This window comes from Dichomitus squalens (genome assembly GCF_000275845.1).
Source record: "Dichomitus squalens LYAD-421 SS1 unplaced genomic scaffold DICSQscaffold_96, whole genome shotgun sequence".
In the NCBI taxonomy this organism is placed as follows: domain Eukaryota; kingdom Fungi; phylum Basidiomycota; class Agaricomycetes; order Polyporales; family Polyporaceae; genus Dichomitus; species Dichomitus squalens.
Genome location: NW_006766978.1, coordinates 44,366 through 57,563, shown reverse-complemented (window position 1 = coordinate 57,563; position 13,198 = coordinate 44,366). Strand labels below are relative to the sequence as shown.

The window sequence follows — 13,198 nt, the reverse complement described above, 5'->3', positions numbered from 1 at the left end:
AGGACTCGTAGTCGGTGCACGGTCCGTGTGAGAGCAGCGATAGGACCGCGGTGTCATGGAGGACGGCGCGGTCAGATGATCGATGTTGTCGTCGTCGACGACGAAAGACGCCTTGCTCTTGTATAGAAGGCATGATACTAGAGGGCCACAATTCTCGATTCTCAACGCCCTCCCGCTGAAGAGCAAGGGACCAGCATCTCCCTGCGATCGTAACTGAGCATCATCATGTCTTCCAGCGGGAGAGCAGCGACGTACTCACCACACTACTCCCGCCGACTCCCCCGAACCGCGCAAAGCCTGCGGTCCGTTGCGCTCGCAACGGTGGCATTGTGTCATGGCTTGAACGAACTCTATCTTCGAAGAAAATAGAAATCGTTGGAGTTCGTTTTCTTCCAGCATACGTATGCGTCTCTGTGGTCAACAGCTACATTAACATGTAGCCAGTGAGCGGCGGCATCTGCGCGTAGTCGTGTCGAGCGCAAGGTTGTATCAGACAGGTGCAGCGCCTCGTATCGACGGCTGTACGCGCGACTGTCACACGACGCCTGTCAGCGAAACGTACGGGAACAGCCTGGACCACTGCCTCTACAAGGTTCAAATTACGAGAAAAGCGTGGCCAAAGTATAGTCTAGGAGAAGGCGGCACTGAGTGATTGGAAAGTAATCTCTTGGAGGTGGACGCGCACGAACCTCGCCTAACGCCATCCACCGCCCAGCCTCGAATGTAGAGCAAGCACCCAGGTGCCAAAGGTGCGGCGGATGAGGAACAGCAATGCACATTCTAAGGTTCAGCCAGATGAATACACCCGCAGCCGGTCACACATCCCTGCCCCCGATGAACTTGATAATGTTCTCGTAGACTGTGAACACAATCCCTCCGCTCAGCTGGTCCATGCGTCAGCTTCAGCGAATCGGATTGAGTCCGTGAAACCACGCACCACTAGCCTCGCCAGGCGCGGCGTCGTCCCGGTCCAGAATCGCAGGATGCCCTCCTCTGTGAAGATCCGGTACGCACAGTGGAACGAATTCCGGTACGCTTGTCGCGCCTCAAGGCTCTGCATCCGCGTCTTGATGACGCTGTTCGATACACGTACACATTTTCATCTTCATGTCAGTCGTTGTCGACACTTGTAGGTGGAGAAGGCGCAGAACGCACTCTAGGGGCATGGTCGTATACACGGTCACCAGCCCCGCGATGGCCCCGATCCCGAACGTCGTCGCGCTCGAGATGGACTGGCCCGGCCGGCCCTGGCTTTGCACCATCTGCTTGAGGGTCGTGTACGTCGTAAACCTCACCGCCGAATTCGCGCCTTGCCGCATCATCTGACAGCACCCGCACAAGCCTTCAGCCACGAGAATAAGTGTATGCGCAAAACAACGCGAGCTACGCACCACTGGAAACAGTCCACGATAGACACCTCGCAGACCTTCTTCTCGCACGATCACAGCCGTGCCATGAATGAGCCCGCGAAAACGCGGGTTCGGGCTTTTAGCGTCGTCGATGAGTTTCGTTCTGCGGCACACGCGTATGGTCAGGTCAGGTGGGTAGTCATTCAAAGTGGGACTCTGGAATCTCGCGCTAGGCGGGCCACAACACAAAACAACTCACTTGATGGTTTCCGAGGGCGTTACAGCAAAGATGGCTTCCATCATCCCCGCCCCCAGTCCGGCGAGCAAACTCCTAGGTGGGGAGACTTTGCCCTCACCCACGGAAATACGTTAGTCTCTCCCACTCTCTAGGACGTACATCGCAGCGCCTGTCTACGCGTGCACGGAATAGCAGCAGGTCACGCGGGGACAGGATGCTCACCTCAGCGTCTGCGAGGGCGTGCTTGAAGTGGTCGTAGGATACGAAGCGTACGCCTGCCTTCACAGCGTTGCCTACAACGAATCGCAACACCCCGGTATGTACTCACCTGAAGAGATGAGTGCGAGGGGACGTACCGATGACCAACGCCATGCATCCTGAGTAAAGGCCTATAACACCCTTCGTCTTCAACGTATCCCGGATGATCGCTATAGGACTTTGTCTCTGGTATTCCAAGACGAGTTCTTCAGTGTTCCGTTTGGCATGACTCGAGCAGGCGGGCACACCTTCCCGCTGAACTGGGACCGCGTCTTCACGAACTCGGTGGGGTACGTGATGAACCTACCATTCCACCAACGCCGCGGTCAAACAAAGGGCTGAGCAACATATATGCGGCTGAACTCACGCCTCGACCGCTCCCGCGGTCGTCCCTGCGATGAGCGAATGCAGCGGTTTCTCCTTCTTCGACATGGCGACTTTGTTGGGCTGTCCCCCTATGCTTCTGCAGGTCCAGAGAGAGTAAAACCACCCGAGCACTCGAAGGAGGGTCGTCGGACGAGATGACCGCCTCGAGCTACTTGCGAGCGTGAGGCAGAGACGCGGTCGCGTCCCTAAAGCGCGGGCTCGCCGATGATCTCATCCTCGCACGCGGCACATCCCACGCGCGCGGCTCCCCGTCTCAGGTCCTGCTGCCCCCTCTCCATTTCTAGTCCACGATGTCCAGTTCTATACCCACAAGCCCTTCCCTTCTACCCGGGACTTCTAGGAGGATTCGAGCTAGCCAGCTACAGTCGCAACCGATTCGAAGGGCGTAACGACTGATTGAGGCAAGACCCATAATGACTATGCCGACAAACGTCCTACTGCTCCGCGCGCCCTCCGAGGACGCAGGTGGGGTAGACAAGTACGAAGAAGCGTTCCGTACGCGAGGGTACCGCGCGATCAGCGTGCCCGTCCTCGAGACGGTGCACACGAACATCGAGCAGCTCAAGGAGACAGTGAGGAGGGGTGGCGCGGGGTACGCGGGGGTAATCGTGACGAGCGGGCGGGCGGTCGAGGCGTGGAGGCTCGTCGTACAGCAGCTCGTCGAGGAGGGCGAGCACACTGGTGCGTAACTTACGGGTAACTTGAGTCGCTACGTGGTGTACGGATGCAAACCGCTTCGTACATAGGAGAGCCGACCGCGAAGTGGTCAAGAACGCCGTTTTACGTCGTGGGGGACACGACCGCCGCTGCCCTCCGCGCCATCCCCTCCTCCCCGTACAGCCCACAGAACATCCGCGGGGCAGCCGAGTCAGGCACGAGCGAGAAGCTCGCACATTTCATCGCCGCCGACCTCTCTTCCTCCCCGTCTCCTTCCCCAAGCAAGAAGCTATTCTACCTGGTAGGGGACAAGAACCGCGACACACTCCCTACCATTATCAAAGACGCTGGCCTCGACCTCGAGAGCCTACAAGTCTACGCGACGCAGGGCTCCTCGCGGTTCGAGGAGGATCTGTTGAATGTCTTGAACAGAGTGCAGGGCCTCGGCAAGCACCTCAAGTTATGCTCGCGAGCGACGTTCGACTGACAAGGTCCACAGACCCACAAGCAGACGAGCGTTGGTGGATCGTGTACTTCGCGCCGAGCTCTGCGAAGTATGTCTCACCCATCCTCAGCAGACACTTCGATATTCCTCTTAAGGACGACGCGACCGGCAACTGTAGCGGTACGGGGAGCCGCGGCGCACGGCTAGCGGCTATTGGCCCGACGACGGCCTCTTCGCTTGAATCGGATTTGGAGCTGAGGATAGAGGTCATAGCGGCGAAGCCGACCCCCGAGTCGTTGGCGAACGGGATAGTGAGTTTTGACGAGCAGCAAACAGCTTGACTACTAGGTCGTAGAGTCACCATGCCATCGAGGAATTGTCTCGGTTTGTCTTCCAGGTCAAAAACGTGCAATCGCAAGCGAGGTTGACCCCAGATGCCTAGTACATCCTCCAGCGCCGTCTAGCACGTTTTCGTTTACTCTACACACCTCAACAACCGATATGTAGCAGTTCTAGTGGTGCGCCTCGTCGTGCTTCGGCTCGTCCGCCTCCAAGAACGCGAGGAACTGTTCAGCACCAGTCGGGCCCGTGATCTCGCCCTCGGCAGGCTTCGCAGACGCGGCGGCGAAGGTAGGCTCGGCTGCGTCCCATGCGGAAAGCTCGCCCGCGAGGTCAGCGGGAAGTGCGGGCGCCTGGGGCGCAGGCGGGAGGGAGTAGTTCTTGACGACGCCGACGTGAGCGTCCTTGGGCTGGGAGGATTTTGGGTGTCAGTTCAGAGTCTAAGGCACGTATGATGTGTGGGAATAGCGTATGCAGGTTTCAGAGCGAAGAGAGGGGACGACAAATGGCATAGGGTAAGGGAACAGGCGAGACACAGGAAGACGTCACTCACCGGAGGGGGAGCCTTGTAGCCCTTGAGCTCCTTGATGTAAAGCTCCTGGATAAGGTCTAAATCACAGAATAATGCCATGGACGCGTCGCATTGAGGGGATGGCATCGGGCACAGACAGGGAGCGATTCGTCAAACTCTGCCAGGCATGCCACGGAAACAGCAACACACACCTTTCCGTGCGACCGCAGACGTGGAAAAAGCGCACTTGCGCGAAGCCGAGCGAGCCTGTCAATTTCATCGGTATATTGAGCACCCCATGCACCCTTCCGCGCAACAAAACAGTGGAACGTACGGCGATAGCGGCCTGCCTGAGGACAGCGGAGGACATGGTCGATGCGGAAGAGGGATGGGCGTGACGTGACTGGGCAGGGTCACGTCGGTCGGTAGATGTCGGCTGGTTCCGGCGAGACGCGACTGGCTCTTCTGCAAGCGCCCGTGGAGGGGGTCTCGCCGTGCGGTCGCGTCAGTGTCATAAACAGTCCAGAGCCGTGCAGTTCTCTTTTACGCTCTCTCATCCACCACAACTACTACTCACGATGCTTGCCCGTATGACTGCCCGTTCTGCCATCCGTGCACCCCGTGTGGCTGCCACGCCCATCGCGGTGCGCTTCTACTCTGACCAAAACTCGTTCAAGTGAGTACACACGTCATATGGGTTGGTTTTCGGTATGGCTAACGCCCCGAGCAGCAAGAAGGAGAAGGCTCACGAAGGTGAGCTGAAGCGACCAAGCCTGAGCTAAGAACAGATTGCTGAGGAACACGTTGGAATATAGACCAGTACGCTCGCAAGCACGAGCAGGAGCAGCTCGAGAAGCTGAGGAAGCAGGTGCGTTCACTCTGCGCTCCATCCCGCACTGTTTCTCCGCTGAACTGGTCGTCGCGCTTCTAGATTGCTGACAAGCAGGCTGAGCTCGTGCGTGTCCGTTTATGAATCCACCTCCCTATGGGACTCACAATTGTCCACAGGAGAAGCTCCAGAAGGAGCACGACGAAATCAACAAGAAGAACTAGATGGATCGCACTTGCGTAAGAGCGCAATCCACCAGACACAAGGCAGAGAGAGAGCGGTACGAGCACCTGTGAGACCTGCTAGATGACCCAGCTGTCTCATCTTGGATTCACGCGTTTAGCTCGTTGCATCTACGTATGCTTCGTATATCTTGTACAATTCCGCGCAATGATACGTACATGGGCATGGCGCTCGCCTCTCTTTATCTTGACAACGCGTGAGGCTCGGGTTCATGATCATGACCTATATTGGATATGCGCAGCTGGATGGCAAGCTCAGTACTATTGCACGCAAGGCACGTGATATGACGTCTCTGAACCTCAACGTTCTCAATCAATCCTGGCCGTGCAACGTGCGCATCCGCGTAGGTCGTCTCTGAGCGGTCTGCCGTACGACTTTCTGCTGGCCATTCGAAGTTGGCTGTGGTCAAGCGGTCCTAGTCATTGGCATTGGCATTCCCTACCATCTGCCATCCTCCGGTTGGCATATTGGACGTACAATCGTCTATGTTCCGGTGAGTCAGTGTTGTAGTGATTCACTCCTGCCGAAGGAGACGTCAAGACCTGGGTAGATTCTTCTTCATTTAGTGAAGCGTCTCCTAGCCCGGCACCGAGGACGCCGAGTGTGCACATAACGTATCCCGGTCGGCTTTGTATGGACGTGGACACTCTCGGCACACTTCCCCTCTGTTCTAGCACTGGAGGCCTCGACCCGTGACACATCGTGTCCCAGCGCAAATCCATCTTGATCAGAGCCACCGTAGGATCATCATCTGGTTGGGTGTTCCATGCTAGCCCCCTTTGAAAGGTTTGATCAAACCGTATTATACGCTAATCCCGCTCGTTGTGCGGGGTGCGGCTGGCATGAGAGAAAGGTGGGACGCAGAGACATGATTGTCTCAACGTGGCTCAGGTTACGATGCCTCTACGATGGAATGCGTCGTCCCATGGTTCAATGCCCCCGGTGACTCAGCCAGGTCTTTCATGTCATTTCGAGCGCTGTATGCGTCGACTTCGAAATGACATGAGCATGAACTGCGCACGTAGTCCTCCGTGTTGCCGCAACGATGAGCCTGAAGGCAGTCGAGACGCTCCCACGCAACCTTCGACTCTTCGAGTTGTGGTTACCGCCTTTTATTGGTCCCCATGCTATGTAGCTGATTCAGACAGTGGAGAGGTTCAGAAACGCCCAAAATGAAGGCCCCCACCGTCGGCGCCGAGCTCCGCACACGTGACGAGTGCTGAAATCGCTCGTTCGGGCAAACGGCGTTTCTGAACCTCTCTGTCGCGATCGGGTTTGCCGGTGGGTCGCATGGGAGAAATGAGTGGGCTATGTCAACAATCATTTGCGGAGGGCACCTGCCATATCACGCTGTGACATAGCCGAGTCAATCTTGATCTTACTCAGGTGCCTTCATGCATGGTTATCGCATCGAACCTTCCCAGACGGGAGTCGCAACTGTGTGAGCGACGGGCCGGCGCTACGCTGGTTGGGCTGGTTCGTCCAGCGTATATATACTGCAACGAGTCCCCCTTGATCCTCAGAACATTGAAGACAGACCCGAGCCCTCACCCACATAACTTACGCTACCACTCGCGAACAGCCCACACAGTCAACATGTCTACCGGACAGCAGAAGAGCGCTTTGAACATTGTCATGGTTAGTTTGCAACATGCACTTGTTTCCCCACTCTACGTCCATGCTGACCGTCTGCCTCAGGGTGCCATGACCTTCGGTGAAGAAGGCAAGGACGGAGCCCGCGTGCACGACCTCAACGACGTCAAGGCCATCTTGGACATCTTTCAGAAACACGGCCACTACGAGGTTCGACCCTCACCCCAGCTTCCTACGCATATTGTTCCTGGTAGGTCTTTGCTGATCACGCCCGTCGAACCACACAGGTCGACACCGCGTTCGTCTACGCGGGAGGCACGAGCGAGGAGTACCTCGGCAAGATCGGCTGGAAGGAGCGCGGCCTCGTCGTCCACACGAAGCTCTACCCTTGGCCTGTGCGTTCTGCTCCTCATCGAGCGCGATGCGGCGCATCCCAGCGAGTCACATCTGCTGACATGACGTTTCTTTTCGCAGGGCGCCATCTCGCACAAGCCCGAGGTGCGTGCTATGCATCCATCCTCACGTGTTCGCAGGGATGTGGGGCTAACGTACAATTATGCGCTACTACTCTAGGAGTTGCGCAAGTTCCTGGATATCTCGCTGAAGCGCCTGGGGACCGAGTGCGTGCCTTCGCTCGGCTTGCTCTTGTTAATCACTAACGCTGCCTCATTTGCCACTTGTAACGGACAGCTCGATCGATATGTGGTATCTGCACGGCCCGGACCGCACGACGCCGTACGAAGACACCCTGCGGGCCGTCAACGAGCTCCACAATGAGGGCAAATTCAAGCGGTTCGGCATCTCCAACTATACGTCCTGGGAGGTCGCCGAGCTCGTCGGCATCGCCCGCGCGAACGGCTGGATCCAGCCGACAGTGTACCAAGGCATCTACAACGCCATCCACAGGAAGGTCGAGCCGGAGCTCTTCCCGTGCCTGAGGAAGTTCGGGATCGCATTTTACGAGTTCAACCCGCGTACGTCTGCCTTGACTCATGCTTGGTGTATGAGAGCTGACGAGCGACGTATCTGATAGTCGGTGGTGGTTTCTTCACCGGCCGCTACCGCTCCCTCGAGGACACGAGTGCCGCAGCCGACCCCGGCTCGCGCTTCGATCCCAACACCCGGCAGGGCCAGGCGTACCGCGAGCGGTACTGGAACGAGCGGTACTTCGGCGCCCTCGCCAAGATCGAGGCCGTCGCGCAGAAGCACGGGCTGACGTTGGCGGAGATCGCGCTCAGGTGGATCTCGCACCACAGCTTGTTGAAGAGGGAGCATGGGGACGCTGTGTTGATCGGGGCGTCGAGCGTCAAGCACATCGAGCAGGTGCGTACTTTTGTTTCGCAATACGAAGGGGACCTATGTGCTGACCGATTCGTGTACTGAATCATTCGTGTGCTGACTGATGCGTGTGCTGACTGATTTTTGTGCTGTAGAACTTGGTCGACCTTGAGAAGGGACCTCTGCGTAAGCCATCCCGATGTCATTCGTAGTCTTGCAACACTTGTACTAACTTCAGACTGTCCACTACAGCGGAGGAAGTCCTCAAGGTCCTCGATGAGGCGTGGCTCGAGGTGCAGCCATATGCAGCCAACTACTTCCACTAAACGCACTAGACACGCGAGTTTGTGTACGGAAGGAGATGTACGATGACCCTTTGCGCCATGGAGCAGTTTGGAGACCAGAGAGGTGATGCATTGGTTGATTGCGTCCTCTATCTATGTAAGCAGTGTAGGGTACTATAATGCGCGTAAGATACATGAACGATTGATTGCTGGAGTATATATATATGCAAGTAGCGGTGATAGGTTGATGAGTGCTGTGAGGACCGAGGACATGGCGAGACAGTGTAGGAAAGCAATGCGTACGAAGATCCCATGATATATCCGAGCAGAAACTACCAGTTTAGGGATGAAAGTAGACGACAGAGGATGCAGCATGCAAACACAGAGAAACGGGCAGAAGGCGACGATAGGTTTATGAGAAGAAATACTGCGATTCCTTGATCGCCTTGACGTCGAACTTGCCCTTTTCAGGCAGTGGCGGCAGGACATCGACGAGATTGATGAACCGGCCCGCCAAGCGCGCCTCGATGTCGGCCTCAGACTTGATCTTGCGCGGCCCGCGCTTCCTAACCACCTTCTTTGGCTTCTCCTGTTCAACCTCCGTCAGCGCCTCAAGCTCGTCCTCATCCTCATCAAGTGCGAGGGCGTCCTCATCGAGCATCTCCTCGTCCTCAGCGACTCCCTCTGTGAGCAGCTTCGTGTCTTCCGAGGTCAAACCGAGTTGTTCGGGGGCAAGGTTGAGCTTCTTGAACGCATTTCCGCGGAGGCTCACGAGCGGGATCTTGTAGTCCGCATAACGCTCCCTGAACTCGTCATAGAGGCCCTTGAGCACGTCAGATGAGTGGAGCGCGATGAACGTATCCCGGATGATCTCCGACATCTGGTCGATGCTCGATGCGTGCGTCCAGTACGAGTCGTGGACTGAGGCAAAAGTCAGCCCCCGCGCACGGCACTCGAGCGCGGTGAGCATCATATGCGTCGCGTCGAGGCTGTGGATGAAGTTGGGCGGGAACGCCGACGCCTGCTTCTGCGCATTCACCGTCGACGGGCTCGTCGGGTCCGAGATGAACACCGTCTGGATCGACGTCATCACCTGCTTGCGCTTTACCGCGCGGTACGGCTGGACGATCGGCAATCCGAGCGGCGTCGTCCACACGACGGACGTCATCTGCTCCTTCTTCCACCGCGGCTCCTTCTTGCGCGACCGCGCGTTCGGCTTCTCAGGCTCGGTGAACGACTGGACGAGGCGGTCCTGCGGGATCGCCTTCGCAATCAGGCGTGCGCACAGGTTCAACCAGTTCTGAATGTCCTTCGCGCCCTTGAAGAGATCGCCGATGGACGCCAGAACGTTCTTGGCGAGATAGGCAGACGCGCTCCAGCACATCTCTGCAGGAATGTCGCCGCGGTCTTTGAGCTGACGCTCGATCTGGTCGCGCGCACCAACGTAGGTGACGCCGTAGACGGTGGTCATGACCTGTCCCACGCCGTCAACAACCCCGTCTGGTACATTGGCGACACCACAAGCACTCACCGTCTGCTTGACAACCTTACGAGACACCTTGCCCTCGAGAAGCTTTGCTATGGGGTCGTCCTTCTTGATGTCTTCCTCAATTTGCTTCTCGACCATGTTGGCGACATACGTGTACACGTCTGACGGCCGATCCGCTGCCGCCAAGTTAACCTGCGCTGCACCCTGTGCGTCTCCGCCCAGCGCAGCATAGTGCTGCAGTCCGTTGCACGTCCCGTCCTGGTGGACGGGCAGTCCGCACTCATAAGCCTCCGGGTCTGGGGAGCGCAGCGCAGATGTGAGCTCCATGCACGTTGCGAGGCACTGCCAGGGGTCGTCCGCCTTCGTCCACCACCTTCGGCCCTCGAGCGGTTTGTCCGCACTGTCGAAGATGTCCTCGAGGTGCTTATGGACGTACTCGACGCGCTCGTCGAAGCTCGCCTTGTCGTACCCATACAGGTTTGCTAGATGAATCTTGAGCCACCGGAGACCCCGGGTCCCGAGCGGCTTCTTCTCTTCAAAGATGAGCAACCCGCGGCTCAGATCGTCGCCGATGTGCGACAAATGCGGGGGGATCGGGTACGCACGCCCGCGGAAGTCGACATTGTGCGGCAGGTAAATCGTGTCCCCGAGGAATGCACGCGCAATCTCGACCTTGTAGTTCACGCTGCACCGGTCCGAGTGGTTCGCGGCCTTGTTCTGCATCCACTGCCTCTGCCGCTCTAGGTATACCACCTTGGCCTTGTTGTCTGTGTCCATATTTTCTGGACGGACTGGCTCGGGCTCGTCCGGGATCGCCGGGGGAATCTTGGCGAACCGCTCGCCCGAATTCCACACCTGGAGCACGACGTCGAACACTCGGCGGTTAATCTGCCACGGCGTGCTGCCGAGCACATCAAGGCCAGCGAAGACAAGCTCGAGCCGGCCCGCTTCAGATGCGTGCCGGAGATAGATTTCCTGCTCGCGCGAATCCTTGAAGCGCATCGCCCACGACCGGCTGTACAGATAGCCGCCGTTGTTGTAGCTCAACCACGGCTTCGGCTTGACGAGCATCGGCAGGTGCCGCGGGTGCAGGGTGTCCGCAATCGGATCCTTCGACATCCGATCCGCGACCGCGGGGTTGAACTTGATCACCCCAAGCTTGCGGCCGCGCTGGTACTCGTACGAGTGCGAAAACGCGGGCTGCTCCTCGGTGCTGGGCGGACGGCGCCTCGGTCTCAGTCCCTCGTCACAGCAACACAGACAGGACGGCACTCACAACTTTTCGCCCGTCCGAGGGTCCTGTATGGTTCGGCTGACGGTTGCGACGTCCATGATGCAATCGAGCAAGAAGCTCCCCACCTTCACACGAATCAGCTGCGACCAATCCGACGTCCACTCCTCCGCATCCTCCATGTACTTCGCCGCCGTCACCCTCCTCGCGTACAGATCCTTGTACCCATCGCCCGTAAAGATGTTCTGGACGCCCGCCCGCGGTGCGTTCACTGCAGGCACGGGGATCGAGATGTTGTTCTTCTTGCAAATCTCCGCCTTGTGCTCCGCCTCGACCGCCCGGCCGACCGACAGCAGCGCCCGCGCGGTCTTCATCCCGTCCTGGACGCCCCCCGAGCCATGCAGATTCATCATTTCCATGATCGTGATCAGCGACAGCTTCTCGGGGGAGAGCATGCGGAGAAAGGGGCTCAATAGGATCTCTTCGGACTTGGTCGAACGCCTTTTCATACGAGCTGGGAGCGCATATAGCGTGAATAGACGTCAGGTGAGCCGAGGTATATAGAAGCCAACTTACCCAGGATGCGCTCCTCGACGATCAGGTTCTCTACCTCGGCCTTGATCCGCTGCTGTAGCTTTTGATGCCACTCCCACATCCATGACTTCAGGTCGTTCGACTGGAGGCCCTTGCTCGGCAGCCCGAGCTGGTCCATCATCTCCGCCTGATGTTTCATCCGCTCGACAGCTACGTTGTAGACTGACTGCTCCAGTAGTCGCTGACGAGCTGCGACGTCTTCCGACAGCACTCGTCGCGCGAGCACAACCTGCGACAAGTGTCGTCGAAGAGTCTCGAGATTGAACGGAACTTCGCCCTGAGCGCGCTCTGGCAGCGGTTCGTCAGTCGCAAGCTGCGTGACCCTCCCGTCGTCATGCTGGACAACCTCGATTTTCTGTCCGACGTGAGTCCTATTGACAAAACCGATGAGGGAGTCCTTGCTCACCTTCGGCCGCATCACGGGAACAACCTCCGGGACGTCCTCCAACGGGTCCTCGATCTGCTTGCCCAGGAACTCCGTAAGACCAAGCTCATTCACCACGCTCGCCAGCCCCATCTCCGCCGCAGCTTTCGACAAAGCCTTGATTGCCTCCGTCGCCTCTTCGTTCGACGTGAACGCCCTATCAGACACGACCAACGCGGGGGATATCTGCCGGCCGATGATGTTGCGCAACAGCGACACAGGGTCGTGCACCTCTGCTCCACTGATATAGACAGGCTGTCTCGAGGAATCCGGGTTGTACCTCAGCCAGGCCTGGAGCATGAGCGCGTATGTATTCGGCGTCGGATCGACCTTCTCGTGCCCACGCTCCATGTCGTTGTACAGTGCCCAAGCATCCTCGAGCCAGTTCGGGCGGTTGAGCTCTTCGCGATGGGCCATCTCCAGGTACGCCTCGATGAAGGAATTGTACATGCGGGCCTCGAGGATAGGGTCACCTTGCCGTGTCGAACGCAAACGCTCAAAGATACCCTTCGCGCGCGGGACGTCATGAAGGCCGCGAAGACACGCTTCTATGACGGAGACCTGGTCCTGGGTCGGCGAGTCGGTGAAGAATATGTCGCCGGGTTGAGAGATGACGTCCTCCGGAGTGGGAGTAGGTAGGATGGTGTAGGGACTGCGTCGGTTGAGGAAGCCATGCATGTCAGCGTGGATGGACGAAGGCCGCTTCTCTGAGCCAGACGGCGACGGCATGAAGGGAGGATATTCAGAAGGAACAGCAGAAGGGGCTGTCGCATGCTCCTGAGAGACCTTTTTTGTGGGCGTAGAGTAGAGACGAGCAGGCCGAGGAAGGGTCTGACGAGTGTAGGAGACGAGGGCGACTCCCCGAGCCGCGTTGCGTCGTGTGAGCGGAATCATCGTCAATAAGACCTTTCCACCTGAGCAGGGAGAGAATGCAAAGGAAAATTAGGAAGGTTATAAGGTGAGAGGAGAACCAACAAAGATTCCCTCCTCCGGCGTAGAGAGCAAGCTGTAACTGCCGTCGCAGCTGCAAAAATGGGCGTCACTCTGGT

At 57.8% G+C, this 13,198-nt stretch overlaps 6 protein-coding genes across 6 annotated transcripts; 3 read left to right on the top strand and 3 right to left on the bottom strand.

Annotated features, from left to right (window-relative positions):
- Positions 1-815: 815 nt before the first annotated feature.
- DICSQDRAFT_72572 (mitochondrial tricarboxylate transporter) lies at positions 816-2,277 on the bottom strand (the record flags this gene model as incomplete). Its single annotated transcript, XM_007371294.1, has 9 exons — positions 816-884; positions 938-1,076; positions 1,156-1,322; positions 1,392-1,512; positions 1,609-1,700; positions 1,810-1,880; positions 1,944-2,031; positions 2,094-2,148; positions 2,213-2,277. 9 exons carry the CDS (start codon positions 2,275-2,277, stop codon positions 816-818), a joined length of 867 nt encoding a protein of 288 aa, XP_007371356.1.
- Positions 2,278-2,651: 374 nt separating this feature from the next.
- On the top strand, positions 2,652-3,675 carry DICSQDRAFT_72538 (tetrapyrrole biosynthesis uroporphyrinogen III synthase; the record flags this gene model as incomplete). The annotated part of the gene is given in 3 exon segments (XM_007371293.1): positions 2,652-2,913; positions 2,982-3,366; positions 3,381-3,675. 3 exon segments carry the CDS (start codon positions 2,652-2,654, stop codon positions 3,673-3,675), a joined length of 942 nt encoding a protein of 313 aa, XP_007371355.1.
- A 171-nt stretch (positions 3,676-3,846) lies between these two features.
- On the bottom strand, positions 3,847-4,554 carry DICSQDRAFT_150699 (uncharacterized protein; the record flags this gene model as incomplete). The annotated part of the gene is made up of 4 exons (XM_007371292.1): positions 3,847-4,083; positions 4,227-4,282; positions 4,397-4,451; positions 4,519-4,554. 4 exons carry the CDS (start codon positions 4,552-4,554, stop codon positions 3,847-3,849), a joined length of 384 nt encoding a protein of 127 aa, XP_007371354.1.
- A 170-nt stretch (positions 4,555-4,724) lies between these two features.
- Positions 4,725-5,402, top strand: DICSQDRAFT_158119 (uncharacterized protein). The gene is made up of 5 exons (XM_007371291.1): positions 4,725-4,860; positions 4,915-4,937; positions 5,000-5,052; positions 5,116-5,139; positions 5,193-5,402. The coding sequence occupies exons 1-5, from the start codon at positions 4,763-4,765 to the stop codon at positions 5,235-5,237; spliced, it is 243 nt and encodes an 80-aa protein (XP_007371353.1). The 5' UTR covers positions 4,725-4,762; the 3' UTR covers positions 5,238-5,402.
- Positions 5,403-6,852: 1,450 nt separating this feature from the next.
- Positions 6,853-8,453, top strand: DICSQDRAFT_150697 (Aldo/keto reductase; the record flags this gene model as incomplete). Its single annotated transcript, XM_007371290.1, has 9 exons — positions 6,853-6,894; positions 6,955-7,059; positions 7,137-7,244; positions 7,324-7,347; positions 7,423-7,469; positions 7,540-7,823; positions 7,883-8,172; positions 8,283-8,313; positions 8,380-8,453. 9 exons carry the CDS (start codon positions 6,853-6,855, stop codon positions 8,451-8,453), a joined length of 1,005 nt encoding a protein of 334 aa, XP_007371352.1.
- A 370-nt stretch (positions 8,454-8,823) lies between these two features.
- Positions 8,824-12,878, bottom strand: DICSQDRAFT_130383 (DNA/RNA polymerase; the record flags this gene model as incomplete). The annotated part of the gene is made up of 5 exons (XM_007371289.1): positions 8,824-9,885; positions 9,943-11,113; positions 11,177-11,645; positions 11,708-12,080; positions 12,132-12,878. The coding sequence occupies 5 exons, from the start codon at positions 12,876-12,878 to the stop codon at positions 8,824-8,826; spliced, it is 3,822 nt and encodes a 1,273-aa protein (XP_007371351.1).
- Between the last annotated feature and the right edge of the window lie 320 nt (positions 12,879-13,198).

Excerpts from the sequence above, each read along its gene's own strand:
- DICSQDRAFT_158119 (XM_007371291.1), top strand. The coding sequence starts at position 4,763 with ATGCTTGCCCGTATGACTGCCCGTTCTGCCATCCGTGCACCCCGTGTG. Across the intron at positions 4,938-4,999 it reads GAAGGAGAAGGCTCACGAAG|ACCAGTACGCTCGCAAGCAC; the intron begins GTGAGCTGAAGC and ends GTTGGAATATAG. Across the intron at positions 5,140-5,192 it reads CTGACAAGCAGGCTGAGCTC|GAGAAGCTCCAGAAGGAGCA; the intron begins GTGCGTGTCCGT and ends AATTGTCCACAG.